This window comes from Achroia grisella, unplaced genomic scaffold, assembly GCF_030625045.1.
Source record: "Achroia grisella isolate CSIRO2021 unplaced genomic scaffold, CSIRO_AGI_Agris_v1 utg1086, whole genome shotgun sequence".
In the NCBI taxonomy this organism is placed as follows: Eukaryota; Metazoa; Arthropoda; class Insecta; order Lepidoptera; family Pyralidae; genus Achroia; species Achroia grisella.
The window spans coordinates 1,467,884-1,494,091 of record NW_026712572.1 but is presented as its reverse complement, the minus strand read 5'-3'; the positions used below and the strand labels follow the sequence as shown (position 1 = coordinate 1,494,091).

Genomic DNA, 26,208 nt, shown 5'->3' with positions numbered 1-26,208 from the left:
GTATGTTTGTTTGAAAACAACACCATCCAAATTTTTTACCCGTTCTCAGCTTTCGTATTCCGAGTATATCGGTAAATAAGAATATATCTACTAAGGTTATTTGGATAGCGATATTCTATTTAAAAAAATTACATTGTGTAGATTCCATAGTGCAATATCTGATAATATAATAACACCCTTACAAGGTAAATGCGCGATTATCCAGTGGCCTTAAAACATTTGTTGTATAAGAAAAAAATATGTTTATACTACTTTGGCACTACATATTGAACAGCATTTTGAGGTCTTCAATGGTCAGTTTGGAGGCGTTGTTGTTCCGGGCCCCGGTCAGCATGTTGTCTGCTAACTCTAACTTCGCCTGTTGCAGTTTTTTAATCGTATGTTCCACTGTGTCCACACACATGAATCTGTGGACAAAACATTTTAAAACATTAGAATGGGCTAATTGATCTGACCTCATGTTCATCTTATCATCCTCCTGGTGCCTCGCCAACGTAAACAGTTAGCGCAGGCGGGTGCAGCATTCTATTATCATCCATAAGAAAAAACCTATCCCCTTCCCATCATTAAGATGAAGGTCAGCACGTTAAAGGCATTTTTTTTTTCAGCCCGAGCAAATACCTAAAGACGAGAATGTAGTGGTAGCGAAATATCGACAAGACTCTCAATCTATTAAAAAAACATTTTAAAACAAAATAATAGATTTACACATACTAGCGGTAGAAATTCGTCCATAATGGAAAATACAAAAAGATCTTTGAACCAGCAATAGCGATTAAATAAAGGATGTGTGTGTATCAAATACGTGGGAGTGTGTGTAATTTTTTTTATGATTTTATATATTTTTATGCATGCTGTTATTTATTAATCCAAATTATTATTATATACATTCATTTTATGTAAAAATTAAGCAATGCATGCTGTGTCTACATATAGTAGTACGTATTACTTAAATACTGTAAACCAGTGCTGTATAGGTGCAGGTTGAGGTTGTGTTTATATCAGCAACAGCTGGAGCAGCTCATATTGCCAAGATTGCATGTTATTTTTTATTTTGTGTATTATTTATAATTTGTTGTGTTATGTTGGCAAAATTTGAATTATCTACATATGAAATATTTATCACAGTTCCGTAATAATAAAGTTATTATCAGATCATTAAGTATTTATTTATATATAAGTATTTGTCTTTATATTTATGTGCACATATATATTTTTTTACATTTCTCATTTATATTTTTGCACCGCCAACAATCTTTCATGGTTGACTAGTAGATAACGCCGCTAGATGTTAAGTCCACAATATGTACACATTATTTTTGTGCTTAAAGTTATATAAATAAATAAATAATGATAGTGCTTGATCGAGGAGGGGCTTCGTTAAATAAAACCGCCTGGGTTGAATGCTACTCGAACTCTCTTTTTATTGCTAGAGATATATAATGAGCTTTTTTTTCGGACTACTCTAATGCTGTTGGCCGCAGCTGGCCTTTTTTTTTAGGGCGCGTGCAGATGGCATTCCAAACCCGCGGAATGACTTATGGAGGGGCTGAAGGCCAACTCCCGCCTGACGGATACGACTTTAAACAGAGAGCACCGCTTGGGGTTCGGACTGGACGTCGTAGTATCGATCCCCGTTTGAATTGGACGGGGGAGCGATCGGAGGGGCGACCGGGGGCATGTAATGAGCTGAAATTGCATAGTGTATTGCACTGTAAGCAGGCATATGTTGTTACCCGTACACTGTAAGACATTCAGTTTTGTCGATCTAATCAATAAAAAAACAATAATAGTTGGCAGTAGGTGACCGCTACCACCCACTTTCTATATATCCGTGACAATTGTTACAAACAAAAAATGTGAAAATCTGGTTTCGTGACGCATAGCTCAGTGATACGAAACGTAATAATTTCCGGAGGGGATACTCGATATTCGAGATTACTACGACGAGAATTGGAGATACGACTTCTTACTGTTGGTTTTTTTTTACAAAACACTGCAGTTAAAATATTACTTAGATTACTATGGCTCTAAAAACATTTGATTTTTAATATTTAATTTAATTTTAAGACGATTTTAATACGAAAATAAATAATTAAATATTATAAGACTTTTTTTCAAGTCTCACTTGCGATAATCCCACATAAATATGAAATATATAATCGCCAAAATAAACACGAATATTTAAGATTATTATATTCGTGTTTATTTTGGCGATTGAAAATGTTATACTATTTAAAATTAAATGAAATCTTTGTATTAATTCTAGCGTTTGAAAATTTTGTACTTTTTCTTAAGTTTCTTCTATCGGCAGTCTCTATAACTGGCAATTTTTTTGTTACACAACATAATTATGACGTTACTCCTTTACTATAACTCTAAAAACATTTGTTTTTTTTTTAAATATTTATAATGTACACTGACCTGCTACAATTTTATGATGACACATATAATAGCTGCGAAAGTAAGCTTGTTTTTGGTTGCCTTTTGGAGCGTAATGATATTTAAAAATATTCGTTATGAAAACAGAATTCATAATTTGTAAATTAGTGTTAGGGTTCACATCGATATTGTAGAAAAATCTGATATTTTAAAAATATTAAAAGAAGGTAGTTTCATTATTACACGGTATCGTTAAACTAGTTGCGTATAACTATGAGTGGGGGTTATATCTTTACTCTATAAAAGGGAGGGTTTTTGTAAGCCACGGCATTCGGTCTTTGAGCACAGGATGAGATATAGTTAAATAGTTAGATTAATGCTATATAGTTATTATTTTATTATAATACATACTTTTACTAGTACATAGAGTTGATATAAAAATATAGTAAAATATAGTAAAACAGTAACTTCATCTTAATCTTAAACAGTAACTAAAGCCATTCCGGTTTGTTAATGTAGACTAATCAACTCATAGCTAGAAATGTGTCATGCCAGGTTGACCTTCACGCGGTCCAAACAACCGTAATATGTTGCTGGTGAATTTGACATGTTGTGCAAACTTAACACGAGTTTTTATCATCCTCCACTGGTGCCTCCCCCCCGCGTAAACCGTTAGCGCAGGCAGATGCACCATTGTATTAATCCCATATCCATAATCCATAGCAATAATTTTTTTTTTTGGATTAAGATCTTTTACTATCACATTGCTCGCCATCGACAAGGAATTCATTGCTACTCGCGGAAACCTACGTGGTCTCGGACAGTGCGGTTTCAGAGGAGCTTCCTCCCGCGTACACTTATATTGGGGTATGAAACACCTGCCGAGGTTTTCTCGCAAGACTACAGCATGGCGTTTTTCAAGAAGGTTATATTAAGGTTTCTTAAGGGTCGGCAATTCGCACATTACACCTCTGGTATCTCAGGTGTCCATAGGCTATGATAACCGTTTACCATCAGATATACCGAAAACTTGTTGCCATCATGGCAGTATAAAAAAAAAGACGAAATAAATAAATTCATACTTGTATATGTGTACTGGCTTCTGTTGTCCCACTCTGTAGATTCTGTCCTGCGCTTGCTCTTCCAGCTGCGGGTTCCAGTGGGGGTCCAACAGCAGCAGGTGATTAGCGCCGCAAAGATTCAAACCCACACCACCAGCACATAGTGACAACAACATCACCTGCAAGTACAAATGTTATATTACAACGCGATTTAAACAACAACATAAAAACCTTCCAGGGGGAGGCGACTGTTGGTAAAGTGATCTCCGGACTCAATGCTATGATGTTCCCCTGCGATTTCACGCCCCCACCATCACCATTTCTGCACGTCCGGGCGCGGCGACTTCATACTCATCTTATCATTCTCCATTGGTGCTCCGCCAGCGCCCTCTGGGTTCACAGCCACGCGCCGCGCGCGCGCCCCCACTGACCCGCACGTCCGCGCGCGAGTTGAGCGCGACGAGCGCGGCGCGCGCGGCCATGCCATCTGCCGTCGCCCCCCGCGCCCCCCGCCCCCGCCCCCACTGACCCGCACGTCCGAGCGCGGCGAGTTGAGCGCGTCGACGAGCGCGGCGCGCGCGGCCCCGGCCACGCTGCCGCAGAGCGTGACGCTGCCCCCCCGCCCCCGTCGCCCCCCGCCCCCGCCCCCGCCCCCGCCCCCACTGACCCGCACGTCCGAGCGCGGCGAGTTGAGCGCGTCGACGAGCGCGGCGCGCGCGGCCACGGCCACGCTGCCGTTGAGAGTGATGCTGCCCCCCGCCCCCGCCCCCGCCCCCACTGACCCGCACGTCCGAGCGCGGCGAGTTGAGCGCGTCGACGAGCGCGGCGCGCGCGGCCACGGCCACGCTGCCGCTGAGCGTGACGCTGCCCCCCCGCCCCCGTCGCCCCCCGCCCCCCGCCCCCGCCCCCACTGACCCGCACGTCCGAGCGCGGCGAGTTGAGCGCGTCGACGAGCGCGGCGCGCGCGGCGACTGCGTAGCTGCGTCTGTGGGTGTCGCTTCCCCCCCGCCCCCGTCGCCCCCCGCCCCCACTGACCCGCACGTCCGAGCGCGGCGAGTTGAGCGCGTCGACGAGCGCGGCGCGCGCGGCCATGGCCACGCTGCCGTTGAGAGTGACGCTGCCCCCCGCCCCCGCCCCCGTCGCCCCCCGCCCCCGCCCCCACTAACCCGCACGTCCGAGCGCGGCGAGTTGAGCGCGTCGACGAGCGCGGCGCGCGCGGCCATGGCCACGCTGCCGTTGAGAGTGATGCTGCCCCCCGCCCCCGCCCCCGCCCCCACTGACCCGCACGTCCGAGCGCGGCGAGTTGAGCGCGTCGACGAGCGCGGCGCGCGCGGCCACGGCCACGCTGCCGCTGAGCGTGACGCTGCCCCCCCGCCCCCGTCGCCCCCCGCCCCCCGCCCCCGCCCCCACTGACCCGCACGTCCGAGCGCGGCGAGTTGAGCGCGTCGACGAGCGCGGCGCGCGCGGCGGCCATCGCGCTGCCCCCCGCCCCCGTCGCCCCCGCCCCCGCCCCCACTGACCCGCACGTCCGAGCGCGGCGAGTTGAGCGCGTCGACGAGCGCGGCGCGCGCGGCCATGGCCACGCTGCCGTTGAGAGTGACGCTGCCCCCCGCCCCCCCCCCCGTCGCCCCCCGCCCCCGCCCCCGCCCCCCCTCACCCGCACGTCCGAGCGCGGCGAGTTGAGCGCGTCGACGAGCGCGGCGCGCGCGGCCATGGCCACGCTGCGGAGAGTGATGCTGCGTCGACGTCCGAGCGCGGCGAGTTGAGCGCGGCGCGCGCGCGCGCGGCCACGGCCACGCTGCCGCTGAGCGTGACGCTGCCCCCCGCCCCCGCCGCCCCCCGCCCCCCGCCCCCGCCCCCACTGACCCGCACGTCCGAGCGCGGCGAGTTGAGCGCGTCGACGAGCGCGGCGCGCGCGGCCACGGCCACGCTGCCGCAGAGCGTGACGCTGCCCCCCCGCCCCCGTCGCCCCCCGCCCCCGCCCCCGCCCCCACTGACCCGCACGTCCGAGCGCGGCGAGTTGAGCGCGTCGACGAGCGCGGCGCGCGCGGCCACGGCCACGCTGCCGCAGAGCGTGACGCTGCCCCCCCGCCCCCGTCGCCCCCCGCCCCCGCCCCCGCCCCCACTGACCCGCACGTCCGAGCGCGGCGAGTTGAGCGCGTCGACGAGCGCGGCGCGCGCGGCCACGGCCACGCTGCCGCTGAGCGTGACGCTGCCCCACCGCCCCCGTCGCCCCCCGCCCCCGCCCCCGCCCCCACTAACCCGCACGTCCGAGCGCGGCGAGTTGAGCGCGTCGACGAGCGCGGCGCGCGCGGCCACGGCCACGCTGCCGCTGAGCGTGACGCTGCCCCCCCGCCCCCGCCGCCCCCCGCCCCCGCCGCCCCCGCCCCCACTGACCCGCACGTCCGAGCGCGGCGAGTTGAGCGCGTCGACGAGCGCGGCGCGCGCGGCCACGGCCACGCTGCCGCAGAGCGTGACGCTGCCCCCCCGCCCCCGTCGCCCCCCGCCCCCGCCCCCGCCCCCACTGCCCCGCACGTCCGAGCGCGGCGAGTTGAGCGCGTCGACGAGCGCGGCGCGCGCGGCCACGGCCACGCTGCCGCTGAGCGTGACGCTGCCCCCCCGCCCCCGCCCCCACTGACCCGCACGTCCGAGCGCGGCGAGTTGAGCGCGTCGACGAGCGCGGCGCGCGCGGCCACGGCCACGCTGCCGCTGAGCGTGACGCGGCCCCCCCCCCCCGTCGCCCCCCGCCCCCCGCCCCCGCCCCCACTGACCCGCACGTCCGAGCGCGGCGAGTTGAGCGCGTCGACGAGCGCGGCGCGCGCGGCCACGGCCACGCTGCCGCTGAGCGTGACGCTGCCCCCCCGCCCCCGTCGCCCCCCGCCCCCGCCCCCGCCCCCACTGACCCGCACGTCCGAGCGCGGCGAGTTGAGCGCGTCGACGAGCGCGGCGCGCGCGGCCACGGCCACGCTGCCGCTGAGCGTGACGCTGCCCCCCGCCCCCGTCGCCCCCCGCCCCCCGCCCCCGCCCCCACTGACCCGCACGTCCGAGCGCGGCGAGTTGAGCGCGTCGACGAGCGCGGCGCGCGCGGCCACGGCCACGCTGCCGCTGAGCGTGACGCTGCGCACGCGCACTCGCTGCAGCTCGCGCTCCACCAGGCGCAGCACGGACGTCCACTGCGACACCACCACCGCCTTTTCGCCTGCACAAATCAATAATAATCTTACTAATATTATTAACGTGGAAGATTTGAGGGATGGATGTTTGTTACTGTTTTATGCAAAAACTGCTGAATGGATATATACAAGGTGTAACGGAAAGGGTATATCAAGCCAAAGGGATCGGATACAGCTGGTTATTTGCCTATTCCTTTCTGCATATTTTTTGATCAAATGTGATACCTTAAACAATGTTAAATTATTATTATTTTCTGTAACTAATTTAATGTCACATCAAAAGAAACGTGTCCCAACACTAGCGGTCATTAACCTCCACTCACGCTCACGATTACTCTGTGTACGGATTATTTGCAAATTAATACCAGTAAGTAGATAAATAAATTTACTCATCTACTTTTTATAGGAAGCGTTCAAAGTGTCTACCTCGCTGCCGTAAGGCTGTACGCCATGGAGACTTACAGCAGCATACGAGTACATATTACGCTAGAGTTTCTAATACGAACAACGATGCACACCATCATTTCTTCTGATATCGTAACAACAACAATCAACATTACTCATATTTTCCACTATTCGCTTGTATTTCTATGTATCTCCACAGAAAAAAGTAATTACAGACATTATTTTAAAAAGAATTTTAACACAAAACAAAAACAACTTGACATAACGACGCTTTGAGACCAACTGATTTGAATTTCATATTGTGAATAATTGTGATTTGTTGACCATATCTGAGTGGGCGTGGCCAGAGTTTAGGAGTCCTGTGTATTAAATAATTTACGTCATAAAATAACTTATGATTTGTTTGTGACTTCTTTCTTTACATGTTAAAAAGCATAACTAAATTGGGATAAGAACATCAGATGATAATGACATGGGTAATAACATAACTAGAACATGTTTGCAGTAATTTATTGAAGAGTTTAGTATTAATTTTTCACCTTTAATTGGCTGTCTACTGCTGAATCAAATATTACTCCAAGGGTAGAACAGGATACCCTTGTAGTGGTAAGGAGTAAAGTTCTGTCCAGAGTAGTGTGTGTTATATTCCTTTATCATCTTTTAAATAAAACTCAGTAGTCGGCATAGGGAATAACAGTGTGACGAATATTATTAAAAAAAATACTATCTACCGGCCGGTAATTTAATGGAATTTTCCTGTCAATATTTCATTGGTGTGACTGCTACAGTGATAGATAACACATTGGAATTAAAATTTATATTCATACGGAACCCAAAATTAAATAAAAATGCCAATAGCAATGTGAAGAGGCGTTTTATTCCAGTAAATTTGTGTTATTATTAGGCATTATGATATCGATGACCGGACAGCTGATTGGGGCTCTAGTGATGTGTAAAATAACATAATTCTAAATTAGTTTTGGATGTAGTCATGGTAGTAAATGCATTTTAAGTGTAGTTATACTTCAAAAACCATCGGAGGTGGTTTGTAACCATGGGTAGGCCCCATGTTTTTCGTATTGATATACCCTTTCCGTTACACCCTGTATATCAGAATAGGCCATAAATGTCACGCGGGTGTACATAATCATAACTTACTAGCTGTGTTATATCCTGGATTATCATTATTGACTAATATTAATAACCCAGGACAACTCATACAGCGCTTTCTAATCTCAACTTAAGTAAAACTTATGTTATGGGTACTAGGCAACTGATGCAAATAGTTGTCTAGTAGCTAATTTTGAGTTTCTAGCCAGTTCTCAACTGAACTGGACGGTAGGGATCAACAAATTACCTTTATTAACGAAAACGTTTTTGTTTAAACAGTCCATAACACCCTGTATCTTCGACGAGAGACGCGTGAGATCGAACACGGGATTGTTGGGTGAGAGTACGGAGCGTATCGCTTCTGCAACACTCGTGCTTTCCTCAGGACCTTCCTTTTCCTCTTCTTCTTGCTCAGTCTTGCTGCCACTCTGTGAAATTAAATCCATACTATTTTTATACTTTCGCGTTGAGTACACATTATACAATCGCCTACCGATCACCACTATTATACACGAATTGTGCGGGAGGCCATAGAAATAAAGAAATACCCTAAGTTTATCCTGGAAAATGGTTTAAAGTTATCATCTGTGTGGAATATGACGAATAAATTCAAAGTTCTGTAGCATCGGTCAATAAGTGTACGGATACCATAAGTACCTACTGTGTGTCGCTATTTTCGTCGGACAATCTAATGGCGGTAGTTGAACAAACTGCCGACACCTATCAACATTGCGATTCGCTGTTACTCCAGTCACCTCGTGACAGTGCAACCTAGTCGAAAAGTCGAGAAGTGAATACCTTTATTTTTATTTTTTTATTTATTATTTTATTGCACTTATAAAATTGTACAATTTGGCCAATTTAATGCTATATGGCATTCTCTACCAGCTAGCCAATAGATAGGAACGGAGAGCCAATTATTTGTGTCAATAATGTTAAAAGATTATATATAGCTGACCTTAGACTTTGAGTCCTCCAGCGAGAGTTTGCTGAGCTCCGCGAGCAGGTCCTGACCGGCAGGGTCCTGCTGAATGTCTTCGGTGGATTCCTCGTCCAGCATGGCCGCGATGAGGCCGCAGTGACAGCACACCTGCCGCAGACGCAATAGCAGCACCAGAATCTCGTGGGACTTGACTGGTTTCGCGCCTGTTGGGAAGAAATAAAAACAAATTATATTTAAAAAATAATTTATTCATGTAGGACATTTTAGCCGCTTATGAACGTGAAATTATTCATTTATAATTTTTTTCCCTACTACTGAATGAATGATTGGCACAAATGTTGACGGCCCACCTGATGATATATGAATAAATCTAAAGGCATCACGTTATCAAGTGGCACCCGTCATGCGTTGCCATTCCAGACTAAGATGTCATATAATTTATCACTGTTTAATCTGACCCTACAACCAAAACACAACTTACAAAGCAAGCTGCTTAGCAGCTGAAATAGGTGAGACTGAAGTATCCAGACAGACAGTCTTCCTCTGCTAAAATAGACTCGGTATAAGCATTTTTTTATTCTAATGATCATGTGGAATATAGTGAATCTGTGGAAAAGATAAGAAATTTGCCTGTTGCTCTTTTAAATAAATGAACAATTTATATTTTAAAGATTTAGTGTGAATACAAAGCACCGATTGTCGAAAATGTATAAATGTAATATATATTGTTAATCTCGGTGGTTTTGGATCTAGCGGTTTAGAACATTTTCGTCGGTGTGGGTGTGTATAATATATATCTAAGGATTTGTATCTGTTTGCGGCATTTATAAACATATCAAGTGGTATGGTATTATACCCCTCCGATCGATCCCCCGTCCAATTCAAACGGGGATCGAAATTACGACGGCCTGAGCCGAGGTTCGAACCCCTAGTGGTGCCCTCAGACTAAAGTCGTATCCGTCGGGCAGGAGTTGGCCTTCAGCCGCTCCATAAGTCCTTCCGCGGGTTTGGAGTGCCATCTGTACTCGCCCCATAACGTCCGGTGAAGCTGTAAAGGCCAGCTACGGCCAATAGCATTAGAGTAGTCCGAAAAAAAAAATGGTATTATTCCCCATATCCTAATCCCTTTCCCGCACACAGCATGTCAACTGAGGTCGCCCGACGACCTCGTCTACTAACGTGAATGGTGACATCTCGTCCCAACCGCTCCGCTTTAAATTAATTAATATAATATATTGACCTTAAAAATAAGTAACTTTGTGTGCGTGCCTGTGTTAAACTTAGTATTCATCGAGTGCAGCAGCTGTGCAAGAATAAACCCGCTCTACAGTCGCAGGTATATACTGTGCGCCCCCTTTATTTCAATTCCATACAGTCCACTTACCTTATCCCGCTATCCCCCATTTTCCCAGTATCAGTTGTCTAGTATCCATAATACAAGCTCTGTTTAGCTTGGAACTATGTGAATTGCTGGCGCTGTGTGAATTATTATTATTAGTATATGCTAATAATATAAAGAATACAAATTAATGACGATTGTATAGTTAGATATTTGTTATTCTTTCATGCAAAATCTACCAGAGATTCGAATGAAATTTCATTTTAATTTCTGGTAGATTTTGCAAATATACTCGATTATATTCTAGACTAGCTGTGTCCGTGCGTTTAACCCGCATGAAATTTATAGTCCATTTGTTATTCTGATGAACAAGCTATATTATTGTAAAGTTTCATTCAGTAGTTTTAGCGTGAAAGAGTAACAAACACCCATCCATTCATCCACGCTAACAAACTACCGCGTTTTTAATCTAAGGATTAATTAAACCGTAGACTGCTTTTTAAAAGCTTACCTTGCAGTGCTATCATTTTCTTGTGCATCTTCGCGTATTCAGAATCATTTTCGGGCGGCAAAAATCCATGTGCATCAGCATTTTTCTCGGCGCGCTGATGCAGAAACTGTGCGAACAGTGTCTTGGAGAACACCAGTACCTGCAAGATTTGTCGTTGTTATTTTTAACTATAAAAGCCATTGATCGTAATGTTAATTTTGTTTTATAAAAGCCTCCAAATAAATAACCATAAGTTAATATAATTGCTATTATTTTATTATTATGTGTACACTGTGGGAATGTTTTGTAGCGTTCATATATAATTATTAGGACATCGTAGGCTCATGTGACTGGGGTCCGCTAGCTACGCTGGGAGGGATGAGGGGGCGAGAATAGCACCGAACCGGCCTCACTTTACATCTCGTCACCGACAACGACTGGCGTGCCTATCTATTATATTTTTGTTCTTTGTAATATAATATTTAAATTGACCTACAGCTTATGATCCTTCGAGCCGGATAATGATGAAAAATTTGCACACCTATTTGCAAGATAAATACACACAGTTACTATATTTAACATTTTTAAAACCTATAATCACTGTATTCTATAAATAAATAATTTAGTTTGTTTTAATGACCCCATAGTTGTCACAAGTATGTTGTTACATTTTGGTATAGCTACCTTGAAGAGATTGCTTTTTAGCGATAAGGACGCCCATTGTTGATTTTTGTTTTGTTGATTATGTTTATACATATATGTACATTTTTATATAACAGTATATGCAAATGTTTTTTTTTTCGTGAGAGGAATAATAAAGAGTTTCCATTTCATTACGGCTCACCTTCTGGTAGACGTTCATCTCGGGCTGCGTGAGTGTGACCAGACACTCATGTGCGGTCCTCGTTGGGAGGCAGTTGAGCTGTCCCCGCTGCTGGAGCTGCTGTTTTGTCCTCCGCAGCAGGATGCACCTCATCACAGTGTTTAGGCGCTCTTGCCCGCCCTGACTCTTGTTGTCTATCCACTTTTTCCACATCTAAAGTTTATATCAGAATGTTTTTAACTAAGTTAGTAATTTTTTTAACTAACAATGTGTAATACGTAGATAAAAATATATAAATGTGCCGTTAAGACTGTTATTGGGGATGGGGTTATACCTGACGCAGCACAATATAATTACAGAGAGACGTTGTCATTTCATTTCATTATATACATAATTAAAATTCCACTTCTCCCAAAGAAAAAGAAAAGTCAAAAGACATTTATATTTATAATAATATAATAACAATAATTTGTACCGTGCGAGGAATCTAACCCGCGACGACATTGTAAAGCGGTGTATAAATTTCGAGGGCATCAAAGAATATTGGTTTAGGACGAGGCGGGCACTGACCGTGAGGTCGTCGAAGGGCGTGCAGCGCAGGAACTTGAGGAGCGCGTAGAGGTCGAGGTCCCGGTTGTGTATGGGCGTGCCCGTGAGGCACCAGCGGCGAGCGGCGCGGAGGCCGCACACGGCCATGGAGGTGGCCGCCTTATGGTTCCGCACGATATGCGCCTCGTCCAGGATCACCCGCCGCCATGAAACTTTCATTAGCACGCCTTTCTGTACCAAAAAAGAAAATTAATCCATTTCTGTTAGAGCATCAGGCTTATAACCTGTTAAACGAATGTCGGTGATAGTACAACTCGAGGAATTTCGAGTTCAAAGCTTACGATTTTTCTAATTTTCCATATTATCTTACTTGAACAATCGTTACCTACCTTTTTGTTAAATATCATTTCAATATACTTATTCATCGTTATTCGTCTCATGCTAATGCCAATAATAAAGTACTTATTTCAATTATAAGGAGAATATTACATTTATTGATTAGCAAATCGTAGTTTCCTTCACATTTCTTTTTATATTCTGTATCTACTGTTTGGAAAAACGTATTTATAATGTTGGCGTACTGGAAACCTTCCTACCTTCTCGTGGTCGCGCTGCAGGATGTTGTAGGTGGTGAGCACGAGGTCGTGGGCGGCCAGCCGGTGCGGCATAGTGGCGCGGGCCGCGCCGTGGTGCTGGCAGAGGTGCAGGCTGTGCGCGGCGCAGTGCTTGGCCACCTCGGCCGCCCACTGCTGCAGCAGAGACGCCGGACACACCACCAGCGTGCCGCCCGCGCACACTGAACACCGTTCACATTACTCGTATATTCACACGGGATTGTTACTGATGGGATTTTTTTATTGATGATAATGGAATGGTATACCTGCCTGCGCTAACGATTTACGCTGGCGAGGCACCAGTGAAAGATGATAAGATGAGCAGGAGGTCAGGTCTGTTAGTCCATCATGACAAATTCACCAGGAATTTGTAATGATGGTTTCCAGGGGGAACCGTGTAAAGGTCAACTTGACATGGGACATTGCTAGCAATGAGGTCATCAGTCCATATCATCCTCCACTGGTGCCCCGCCAGCTTAAACCGTTAGTGCAAAAAGACGAAACATTCCATCAGCATCCATTAAAAAAAAATAGTATAGGTATACATGAGAATAACACATCGACTATAATTTACACGCAAGTGAATCCGCGAGCAGAGCTAGTAACTACTACTATTATAAATTTAAAATACTAAGAATTAAATCACTACCACACAGAGTACATACTTTTGGTTGTGCCTTTCTCGCCGTATTCTTCGTTATCGTCATAGTCGTTGTCGATGCTGTCCTCCTTGTCGCTTAATATCAGTGATATCATTGTGATCGTCTTGCCCAGACCCATGTCGTCAGCTGAAAAGAGTTTCAATATTAAGTATCAAGAGTGTCAATTGATTCTGTGATCTAGTACTTTAGCACAAGGCTTTAATTCTGATAGTCTCGGCTTGGATTTTTCGCACAGTACAGACATTTGTATTCATGAGTATGATTGTTTGTATTGGTCAAGTTCATCACAACAATGATAACGAGGTGAGTCACCGAGGATGCCGCCGCAGGGGCGCTGGGTCTCCCTCCACCGCATCCAGGCCAGCGCGTGCAGCTGGTGCGGCAGCAGACATCATAACAATGATAACGAGATAAGTCACCGAGGATGCCGCCGCAGGGGCGCTGGGTCTCCCTCCACCGCATCTAGGCCAGCGCGTGCAGCTGGTGCGGCAGCAGACATCATAACAATGATAACGAGATAAGTCACCGAGGATGCCGCCGCAGGGGCGCTGGGTCTCCCTCCACCGCATCTAGGCCAGCGCGTGCAGCTGGTGCGGCAGCAGACATCATAACAATGATAACGAGATAAGTCACCGAGGATGCCGCCGCAGGGGCGCTGGGTCTCCCTCCACCGCAGCCAGGCCAGCGCGTGGAGCTGGTGCGGCAGCAGACATCATAACAATGATAACGAGGTGAGTCACCGAGGATGCCGCCGCAGGGGCGCTGGGTCTCCCTCCACCGCAGCCAGGCCAGCGCGTGGAGCTGGTGCGGCAGCAGGGAGCTGCGGACGGCGGCGGGGGCGGCGGCGGCCTGGGACTCCGGCGGCTGCGTCGCCAGCGACGAGTGCAGGTGTCGCAGACTCTCCAGGATCAGGTTGCGCTCCGCCAAGTGCGTCGCCATAGCTGATAACATGCAACCACTTGTTGGATTTTAATACTGCCAGAGAATATAACACACTTCCAGGTTTAGTGCTCCCGGAATACAATCGCGGATTCTCAAAGTCTATGGTGAATAGATTTCTGATGGGTGAGCAGCGCGCAACATCCTAATCCATGCCCAAACACATTTATAATAATAAAAAATAAATGCATTTACAATTAGCATGTGTGAAACCACAGATATTCAACTCAGTGTGGAAACTTGACTACCACTACGACCTTCTCTATTGGTGATAAAATTTTGAGGTCTTCAAAACCGAATGTTGAAATATTTACATGTCAGTTTAACTTAAAATTCGTAACTCAAATATAAAAATGTATAATATATTCATATTTCGCACACTAGCACTATAATCTTACTAATATTATAAACACGAAAGTTTGTAAATATGGATGCATGTTTGTTTGTTACTTTTTTACGCAAAAACCACTAAACGGATTTTGATGAAACTTTACAGTAGTATAACTTATACATCAGAATAAAATATAGAATAAAACATATCTGAAACGATATTATGTAAATTGGGCGAAATATCATGAGAAATCTCAAGTAAGTGAGATGCAGATGATGTCAAATAAAATAAGTATACAATACCAACTCACCTTGTTTCCCAAACAGCCTTGGTTGAACAGCGTTGCTAGCTTTCTGTATGTCATCCCAAGAGAGTCCTTGCTCCAATTTCGCTTCGAAACCGTCTTTAGCAATATCTGCAGCAGTTGGTGAATCTGTCGAGTTAACATTCACTTTATTGAATTGAATAGAATAGAAATAATTCTTATTCAAATTAATTTAATATTTACACTTTGGAATAGTCAGTTATTTATTCTACCACATAGTCAGAAAGCAGATTCAGCACAAGAAGAAAGAGAAAAAGATATTTTTGCAACTAAAGTGTTGCTCTTTTAAAAGAATCAGCAACATTCGTTTAAAAGCTTCACTTCACATTTTTAAGATACCGTAAGAATAGAAAGTACCAAATGGTGCCAATTTATAAGAAAATATTGAATTAATAATATAACAATAATAATAAAGAACTCAGAACGATACACACAACGCCATCTAGTCCCAAGGTAAGCAGAGCTTGTGTTATAGTCACTAGTCAACAGTGGGCTAACTCATGTAACTTCGATCGTAACGATTTTCGTATGTAATGTAGTGAAAATGACGTTATCTGTCAGTAATGCGATTCTAGCTATTGACGATTTCACGATATCTTATCATATGATAAAAATTATTTCTATCGAATGTCGATTCAGTAACCACGTTGCAATGTCACATATACGCTATTTTGCCGAAATGACAGCTTGGCATTGAAACGGTTTTTAGAGTAAGAGAAACAATTCGGAAAGTGTTTCTTTTGATTAAAATCATTAAAATATCAGCATTCTTTATCTTGTTTTGTATTAAAATTTTCAGTATTACATATTTATTTTTATTTGATTAAATATTACGTAGAAAAATTGATTACTGATTGTCACAACCCACGGTACCACGAAAATAAATTAATTTACATTACTTTGTTTAATTCCACCACAATTAAATTCCAACAGAAGTAACGCGGTGCGCTAACCGCTGGACCACCGAGGCCATCAATAATAATAATAATAATTAAGTACTGTAAAAATACAGTACTTAATTATTAGTATTTTTATTTATTCATGAACAACGTAGATTGTGTTTGAATGTTTATATTAAGTACTAGTTGTACCCGCGACTTCGTCCGCGTGGAATTTAACTTTATTTTTCTAAAATAAAAAAGATTTTTTTAAAATAAAAGTAGCCTAAGTTACCACTTATTACATCAGCTAAATGGGTCCAACGATTTCAGAGATTAGCCGGAACAAACAGACAGATAGACAGACGAAATTGTAAAAAAAAGGTTATTTTGATATTTTGTATGTATCGTATTTATATTCACATCGCCATATAGACACTCCAATTTTATTTATATGTGTTTTCCCGGTACAGTATAAGTTTTCAAATTATCATAAAAAAATTGCATTCATAATAAAAAAAAAACAAAAATCGTCAAATGAGTACATGCATTTCTCTAATAGCAGCGACTAAAATTTTTTTTGATATAACAACTTAATTTAAGTACCAGGTTCGACGACCATATTGGCAACCTTGTCACCCTGGCGGCGCACCTCTGCCTCCAGCCCGGTGAGGCGCTGGATCAGTTTCACGCCGCCATCCGGCAGAGTGTTCACGTCCATGTTCTCCAGGAGATACTGCCAATTTAATAATAACATTTCAAATAGAAATAAAAACAATCTTTATTCAAATAAACTCAATAAATGTCACAACTAACAAATACTTGAACGCTGCCCTTACACGACTAGTTTTTTACTACATATACATTTTGTAAATACATATATAAAATTAATAGAAAACACCCAGACCAATACAAACAATCATAGTCATGAATGTATTTGTATCGTGCGAGGAATCGAACCCGCGCACCATCGGAATTATGGCGGTGTGCTAATCCGCTAGACCATCGAAGTTGACAATTATTTATAATATATAAAGCTGCATTACGGTGACTCACTCACTGATTGACATAGTTGTTCTCCCAGAAGGAGCGTCCGGGGGTCAAATAAGAGACGATGTATGGGGGAAATGTTCCTTTGGCTAGGGTGACCACGAGAAAATTCCGAAATTTGGGAAAATCCAAGATGGCGGACAAAGATGGCGGCTAACTTTTACAGTTTCGCTCGGATCGATTCCGTTCAAAGAGTGATTTGGCACGTCTCGGCGGGACCCAGAATATGGCGTAAAAACAAAAAATTAAAATCCAAGATGGCGGCGAAAAAATTGCCAAAAACTGGTTGAAAATTTTCTACGGTTTCAAAAACCGAAATTCCCAGGGTAGTTGCGGGGGTGCTGGCGACACCCGTTGTAGGGCATAGGAAACTCGAAGGACCCGACCTCTAGGGAAAATTATGAAATTTCGAAAATCCAAGATGGCCGACGAGTTGGGGGCGTGTGAATTTGGTCCTAAAAATCCGGATTATTTTCAAAATCATTTTTTAGGTACAGGGCAACCCCGCAGCGAGTCGGCTTCTATGGGGCGATGATGGGTCTCGGTAAGAAGTATTGCCAGCGCTAAAAAGAATTCCCGAATTTGGGGTAATTTGGGAGAAATGGTCCAAAAAGTGGGAAAAATTTTTTTCGACATTTTTGACAAAAGAGGCATCAAGGCCTATCGAGAAACATCCCCTAAAGGGTTTTAGGTGGGTTTTGTTGGAATTTGCTGGCAACACCCATACATGGTTTGACCAAAATAGAAATTGGGGTGTCTCTCCAAAAACTGAAATTCCTAGGGTACTTGCGGGGATACTACCGATCCCTATTGTAGGCCATTGGGAGGCTGAAAGACCCGGCCTCTAGGGAAAATTATGAAATTTCAGAAATCCAAGATGGCGGCCAAGCTATGGGAGATTTAGTTTTTGGAAAAATTTTGGGATATTTTCAATCGCGTTTTTGCTGCACATGGCAACCCCGTAGCTAAACGCCACCTACTGACATGGGTAAGTCTCAGTAAGAAGATTTGCCAGGGCTAAAAATTTTCCCCGATTTTGGGTTAAATTTGGAGAAAAGTCCCATAAAGTGGGAAAAATTTTTTTCGACATTTTAAATGAAAAAGTCTTGTTGGTCTACCAAAAATCGTCCCCTGAAGGGTTTTAGGGGAATTTTGTCAGAATTTGCTGGCAACACCCATACATCATGGGACAAATTTTGAAATTGAGGTCTAGCTTCAAAAACTGAAATTGATAGGGTACCTACGAGTGTGCTAGCTCAACGCACTGTGCGGCGTCGGATAGCCGAAGGACCCGGCCTCTAGGGAAAATTATGAAATTTTAGAAATCCAAGATGGCGGCACAGATAGGGGAGTTTTGCTTTTCGGAGAAAAATTGGGATATTTTTAAATGTACTTTTAGGACATTTGGCAACCCCACAGCCAGTCCACTTCTATGGAGAGATGATGTGTCTCAACACAAAGTATTACCTGGTATAAAAAATTTCCCCGATTTTGGGGTAATTTTTGAGATAAGTCCTAAAAAGTGGGAAAAATTTTTTTGGATATTTCAAACAAAAGAATGATGAAAATCTGTCAAAAACAATACCCCTATTGATTTTAGGTGGTTTTTGTCAGAATTATCTGGCAACACCTTACATCAGTATTCTTAGAGAATAGTACTAGAAGGAGTCACCGAGGCTCTATACAATGTATGAACGAAATGTTTCTGCCACTAAGGTGAATACGTCAAAAGTATTAAAAAGTAAAAATCTAAGATGGCGGCCGAGTTAGGGTACTTAATTTATGTTGACAATTTTAGGGACTTTTTAAAATTCAATTTTTGGGGTACAATTAATCCCTGCAGCGAGTTGACTTCTATAGAGCAATAGAAACTCTCGAAAATGATAAATTTACCTGGCTTCCCTGCAGCGAGTCGACCTTTATTGTGCCGTGGTAGATTTCGGTTCGTAATATTACCTAGGTTACAAATATTCCCCGTTTTTTGGGTAATTTTGCAAACCCAAAATGTGGGATTTTTTTTTCGACAAACTATATATAAGAGCAACGGAGATCTATAATAAATATCATATTAATAGTTATATGCGATTTTTTGTAAAATTAGGTGGCAACACCATGCATCGATTTTCGTAAAAAGTAATATTTACTAAGAACCCACTAGAAGGACCGTGTCTCTGTACAATATATGGACGAAAAAGGAAAAATGGTATGAAAATTTTCCCCGATTTTGGGGTAATTTAGAAGACAAGTCCAAAATGTGGGATTTTTTTTTCGATATTTCAAACAAAATAATGATGGATATCTGTCAAAAATCATCCCTTTATTGGTTTTTCGTGGTTTTTGTCAGAATTATTTGGCAACATCTTAGATCAGTTTTCTTAGGGAATAGTACAAGAAGAAGTCACCGAGACTCTACATAATGTATGGACGAAATGTTTCTGTTATTAGGGTGAATACGTCAAAAGTATTAAGAAGTAAAAATCCATGGCCGCCGAGTTAAGGTACTTTTTTAAATTCAGTTTTCAGGTACCCATCGTCACAGCAGCAGTCGGTACGAAGCACTACCTGGTCTAAAAATTTTCCCCGATTTTAGGGTAATATCGGAGAGAAGTAAAAAAACGTGGGATTTTTTGTTTCATCATTTTAGACCAAACATTGATGACGATCTGTCAAAAATAATCCCCAAGGGGTCTTAGGCGGTTTTTGTCAAAATGAGCTGGCAACACCATACATCGATTTCCATTGTAAACAGTACTTAGGAACAACTAGAAGGAGTTACCTTGGCTCTGTACAATGTATGGACGAAATGTTTCTCACCAAGGTGTATATGTTAAAACTATTTAAAAAGGAATCATTCAAGATGGCGGCCGAGTTAGGGTACTTTATTCCCGATGACAAGTTTAGGGACGTTTTAAATCTCATTTTTGGGGTACTATTTTATTCCTTACAGCATGTTGACTTCTATGGAGCAAAGATAAGAAGAATTATATAGGCTACAAATTTTCCCCGATTTTCGGGTAATTTAGCAAACCCAAAATGTGGGAAATTTTTTTCGACATTTTTTTTTTAAATAAAAGTGATGGGTATCTATTATAAATCTCATCTTAATAGTTTTATGCAATTTTTTGTAAAATTAGGGGGCAACACCAGGCATAGATTTTCGTAGAAAGTAATATTTACTAAGGACCCACTAAAAGGACCATGTCTCTGTACAATATGTGGACGAAATATATCTGTCGTAATGTAATATATATGTCAGAAGTATCAAAATGGAAAAATCCAAGATGGCCGCCGAGGTTAAATTGAACAAAATTTGGAAGATTTTTTTATTTTGGTACATAGTAACCATGCAGCGAGTCCGCTTTTATGGGATGGCATTGAATCTCAGTATTGCCAGCGCTAAAAACTTTCCCCGATTTTAATATTTATGATATTTTAATTAAAAGAGTGATGAGTGGTTATTATTTATCATAGGTCCTTTACCTACGATAAATAATAACCCTAAGGCTTTTATCAAAATTATTTGGAAAATATTATTATGAAAACCGATGTAAGTTGTTACATCGGTTATACTAAACTATTAGAAGGAGTTGACAATGTATGGACGAAATGTTTTTGCCACCCTGGTAGCTAAGCCAAAATAAAAAAAAATAAAAATTCAATACTGCGGCCGAAGACGTCAATTTTTCGCCTATACCTTAGTATAGGTGACCACAAATATCAAATTAGTTTTGGATTGTGACATAAAAACTCACACAAATATTGAACATTTTCGATGTCGAAATTATTTTCAGGAATGCTGTTCTGAATAATTTGTGTCTTTGGATTTTGTAATTTGAAGATTGCAAAATGTGTAAAATTTTCAGATTGTAAATAATGAGAATAAGTTTTGTCCATACATTTCTTTCATTGTATGATATCCACGGTTTATTACCAGCTAAGGAGACTATCTTGGAATTTATTCCTGCTTTGGTGACTATTCTAAAAAATTATATGTCCTTTACACTAGAAATTTTGGTCACAGATCTATTCTATAAGGTATAAAAGTTGGTTAGGTAAGGTTCAGTTATATGACCTCTACATTAGAAATAGCGACCCCATACTAATTAGTATATAGAAAGTAGGGTTCGATATGATTTTGTATTTCGTATTCGGTTAGGTAGTAATATAATGGCCAATTATAATAGAAATTATAGCCACAGATCAATACGGTATGCAGAAGTGAATTAGGTTAGATTTCGTATTCTGTTCTCTACATTATAAACTATGATCACAGACTAATATATTGTAAAGAAATGTAGGTTAGGTTTTGTACTGGGACTATTACAATACAAAGTGGCGCCATAAGTCAATACGGTATATAAACAGTGAGTTAGGTTTCGTTTTTTCACTCTTACAATAGGAATTGACATTTGTGGTATAGTTTCATATCAAAACATGTTTCTGCCAACCAAGATCGAAAAGAAAACATTCACCATAAAAAAATCAGCTAAAACGACCCACACGCAACCCAAATTATGGTCAAAGATATATAAGGTATACAGAGAGGTAGGTTAGGTTAGATTTTGTATTGCTACTCAGTAGTAATTATTGCTTCAGACTATTAGTATACTGAAAAGTAAGATGATTATCTATAGACAGGAGAATATGGAAATTGGCCACAAATCAATAAGGTACACAGAAACGTGGGTTAGGTTAGGTTTCGTATTATGATCTCTACATCAGAAACTGTGAACCGAAATTGATATAGTATACAGAAAGGTAGGTTAGGTTAGGTTTGGTATTGCGATTCTTTACAGTAGAAATTATGGCCTCAGAATAATATAGTAAACAAAGAGGTAGGTTAGGTTAGGTTTCGTATTATGATCTCTACATTAAAAACTTTGACCCCAGACTAATATAGTATACAGAAAGGTAGGTTAGGTTTGGTTTTGTATTGTGACCATTACAATACAAAGTTTCGCCACAGGTATATATGGTACACGTGAAACAGAAATTCACTGTTACAATAGGAAGTCACCTAATCGTATCAAAACAGACAACTCTAACAACGAAAAGAAAACCGTCTTCACAAAAAAAACAACGACAACGCCTCGCGGGCCTCTTGAGGCCCGCGCACACACGCACCCTCTAGTTTATAATATAAAAATAGAAATACTCTTTATTAAAATAAACCCAAAGCACTTTTGAATAGTCATAATTTTTTATTCAACCACTCATACGGAACGCAAACGCATCGCAAGAAGAACGAGTAAGAAACGCGAGTTGCTCTTCATTCCCGGATATAAACTTCCAGGCTTTTTACATTTTTTATTTTCTTTGATAATAAAAATATTTTTTACTTTGCATCCAACATTTACAATTTAAATTGTTCCCTGATACCTAAACTAAGTAGAAAATTGTATTTTAGGTATGAGTTCCCTCCCCTTACAATTTACAATTATTGGAATTACAAATTACAAACAGACAGGTGTTAACTTAAGCTTAACATCATCATATATCGTTTCATACCCTTATATTCTGTAGGTCCTCCTTCAATCCATTGAGTTTGCTGAGCTCGTTCTCTCGTATATGTTTCTTTACGTACACCACCTGGTTGGGATAACTTGGTGGGACCAAATACTGTTTTATACCATTGTCCTTAGTCTTGCTCTCTTGATTCACCGATTTTTTAGGCGATTTCTCTGCTTTTATGGACTTTTTAGGCGACTTCTCCGTCTTTACCTGAAATATTTATAATGTAGGAGTTATTTTATATACATAATATTATAGGCACTACGTGAAGCAAGAATCTGATCCCATTTTATGAAAATTGCGAGGATGAGTATGAAATTTCGCACACGTCATCTTTATATAGAGAAGGAATGCGGAAATGCTAATATTTTTGTTTTAATCATGGATATAAAACACATTAATTTAATAAATAAAATCAATAGAAATACATTAGGAGGAAGTCCCGCCGGACGGCACATAGTGCCGGACACTCCTATTATTTAAGAAAGTATACCCTGTTCGATTCAAAGTACAAGTGAAAGGGGCGCGGGGGGCACACCGCTACAGCATCACGAGCCGCTGCTCTCCAATGATGTACAAGGCCACAACAGGAACGATTTATCGGTGTTTTTGGCGAGAAATTACAGCGTCACCTAAATATCGATGTAAGTAATTCTGGTATATTTATGCATTTACATTTAAGTGGTATTCAAAAATAAAAGTAGTACTTGATTGTTATTCATAAACTGGTAGAATATTATCAGATTTTTCAAACAATTTTGGTAGGTACCACACAACGTACGAAATTGTCTGTCCCTTAGCACCGGACAGTAAACATATTCGATATTTCTTGTGAGAATTTACGTTATTTATTTTTCTTTTAGAGAATAGAAGAACAAAGAGAAAGGAAATTGAAGAGAAGAGAAAGAAAGGATCGTGGGAGCCACTGAGCTTACAAACTGCTATTGTTAAGGTTATGTCAAAAAAACTGAGTGTAAGACAAGCTGAAATGGGATACAATATTCCTGAAATTTAACACCTTTATTATATCTTGTAGAGTGCCTACATGATAAAATAATGGCGCTAAATCGAGGAGAAGAAACGATGAAACAAAAGTTGGGTAGGTTCACTACCACCTTCTCAGCAAAGTATGAACAAGTATTAGAATAGAATAGAATAGAAAATCATTTATTCAAATAAACTTACATTGAAGCACTTTTGTATAGTCATTACATTTTTTAATCTACCGCTCGTTCGGAATCACAATCACTCATCTCATCACAAGAAGAACGAACAAGAAACTTGCGTGTTGCTCTTTTAAATAATTTTATTATTACTTTACATTTTTAAGTTTAAGTGTGTGAATACAAACCACCAATTAGCACTAATTCAATTAAATACTCAAATAGAAAAATTATTGACTATATACTGGTTAAACAATTAATAAGAGGAAATCAGTCATAGTGATTAGAGCAGACCAGTCCCTACACGCAGCCCCCGTTCACGAGTATGACGGATGAGCCAGCCATCACTGCGCTCGCCCATATTTTAGGGAGCCCAATGACCCGGCCCACCACGTCGCCACAAGTCTGGACATTTTAGTGAGCATGACTACTCAAAACACTAGACTACGTCAAAGCTACTTACAATTGATGGACCACGTTAAAGATTTAACTAACAGATGTATGCCGCTCATGAAAAAGGAAAGCATACCAAAAGAAAGAGCGTAGACAAGGGAAAACAAGCGAAAAACGTTAAGTCTAATGGAAAAAATGGAAATAAAGTAGAACTACATCTAACACAAACACAACAATTGCGTAATTTGTTTAGAAGTCACTGACGAAGACTGGAACCAGTGCTCATCCTGTCGTGGGAGGGTGCATGAAGCATGTACAGACATTCCAGAGTGTGTAGATGGCTACATATGTGATCGATGCAGGCTATTTTGAAATGTCCGGTACTAGGTACAACTTTTATAAATTACATTTTTTATTATCCAAGTTTGATTGATTATTTTTAAGCTGAGGTTGTGTTTTTTTTCTATTTAATTTGATTCCTAACTTTGTTGTGTATTATTAGTCATAAATACAGAAACATTCCTTACAATATTTTTTGTTTTATTTATAAAAAACCTTAGGTGTCCGCGACTAGGGGACTTCCCACACACACTACTAACACTACCAAAATCTCTCGTTTATTTCGAATAAAATGTTTCTAAAATAGATACTTTCAAAACAACACGAATACAAACACGAAAGTTTGTGGATACGGATGGAGCATCCCTCCATTTTTACACTTTACAGACAGCATTTGTTACACTTTTACACATAAACAATTGAACGGATTTTGATGAATTTTACAATAATATAGCTTATGCATCAGGTTAACAGATATGCTACAAAGATGCGGATAACTAATTAATAAGGTAATTAACATTTTTAGTACAATTAAATGTTATAAAATAGGTCAAGCCATTTCTGAGGAATATGAATATAAATAACATTGTGACACGAGAATTTTATATATATGTATAATTGACAAAGTACCAGCATCAAAAGTTTACTCACGTTTTCAACTTTCACGCCCCGTGGCATCTTGAAAGTATTAAACTTTGATCATAAACATTCAAATATAAAATACCTACTACTTTTTTTTATATTTTTAATAAATTAAATTATCATAAACACACAAGTCACATGAAATAAAAACGTTCTTTGCACTAAACAAATTATGACGCTCAATCATTGCGTTCAGATATTTTTTGTTCTATCTACCCCCTAATATGATTAATAAATGTGATAAAAATGTATATATGATTAACCTGAACTACCTACATATGTAAATATAAATTAACATAATATTATTATAGTAATGGAATGTCCAGCATTTGGTTTACAGTCTTATTTTGATGGATAGCGTAATCCTTACTAGTATTATCAATGCAAAAGTAACTCCGTCTGTCTGTCTCGCTATCAGGCCAATACTACTGAACCGATTTAAATGAAATTAGGTACACATATAGTTTAGACCCTGAGAAAGGACATGCTACTTTTTAATGCAAAAAAAGGGTCGTAAGGGATTGAAAAGAGATATGAAAGGTTGTATGGAATAAATCTAATTTAAATTAAAATGATTAATTACAAACCTCATCGTCTTCATCGCTGCTCAAGGCTATGATCTCTGGATTGCTGTCAATTATTGCAACGTCGTCGTCTATAAAATTTTCTTTGTGTTCAGTCTTCATGTTGTCAGTATTTAAATTATTTAACACCTTCTTTTTAAGGACATCAGCTTTGTCCGTGTCAATTATTTCTGAATCACTATATTCAATTTGGCTAAACTTCTCAGATTTACAATTTAAATCTTTATTTATTGACGGTATAGATACATTTTCAGTTGCAGATCTGTTCAGATCGTTAGTCATATTGTTTAGAGGACTGGAGAAGGGGGAACAGGTTATTCTGGATGTGTTATCATTGTTGTCACACTTCGCCGGTGTTTGGACTAATGCGTCGGCGACGCTGGGCAATTCTGTCAGACTACCTGTGGAACTTCCCCTGTTAGTCTGATGACTCTATAAAAAATATAGTACATTTTTAAAATATAATTTAAAGAAAAATAGGTGGCTGGTAATAATGCAGTGT

General features: G+C 41.9%; 1 protein-coding gene across 1 annotated transcript in view; it reads right to left on the bottom strand.

The window, feature by feature from the left end:
• Positions 1–26,208, bottom strand: part of LOC131843577 (transcription termination factor 2) — a 29,108-nt gene continuing 2,900 nt past the window's right edge. Inside the window, exons 4-18 of the mRNA XM_059192252.1 lie at positions 25,710–26,138; positions 22,583–22,795; positions 16,631–16,760; positions 15,132–15,254; positions 14,292–14,492; positions 13,555–13,677; positions 12,872–13,071; positions 12,297–12,506; positions 11,748–11,939; positions 10,925–11,063; positions 9,090–9,277; positions 8,379–8,559; positions 6,479–6,642; positions 3,465–3,622; positions 1–407 (exon numbers count right to left, since the gene is read on the bottom strand). Coding sequence (XP_059048235.1) covers positions 260–407; positions 3,465–3,622; positions 6,479–6,642; positions 8,379–8,559; positions 9,090–9,277; positions 10,925–11,063; positions 11,748–11,939; positions 12,297–12,506; positions 12,872–13,071; positions 13,555–13,677; positions 14,292–14,492; positions 15,132–15,254; positions 16,631–16,760; positions 22,583–22,795; positions 25,710–26,138 — 2,799 coding nt within the window. The 3' untranslated portion in view covers positions 1–259. The remainder of the gene's footprint in view (positions 408–3,464; positions 3,623–6,478; positions 6,643–8,378; positions 8,560–9,089; positions 9,278–10,924; positions 11,064–11,747; positions 11,940–12,296; positions 12,507–12,871; positions 13,072–13,554; positions 13,678–14,291; positions 14,493–15,131; positions 15,255–16,630; positions 16,761–22,582; positions 22,796–25,709; positions 26,139–26,208) is intronic.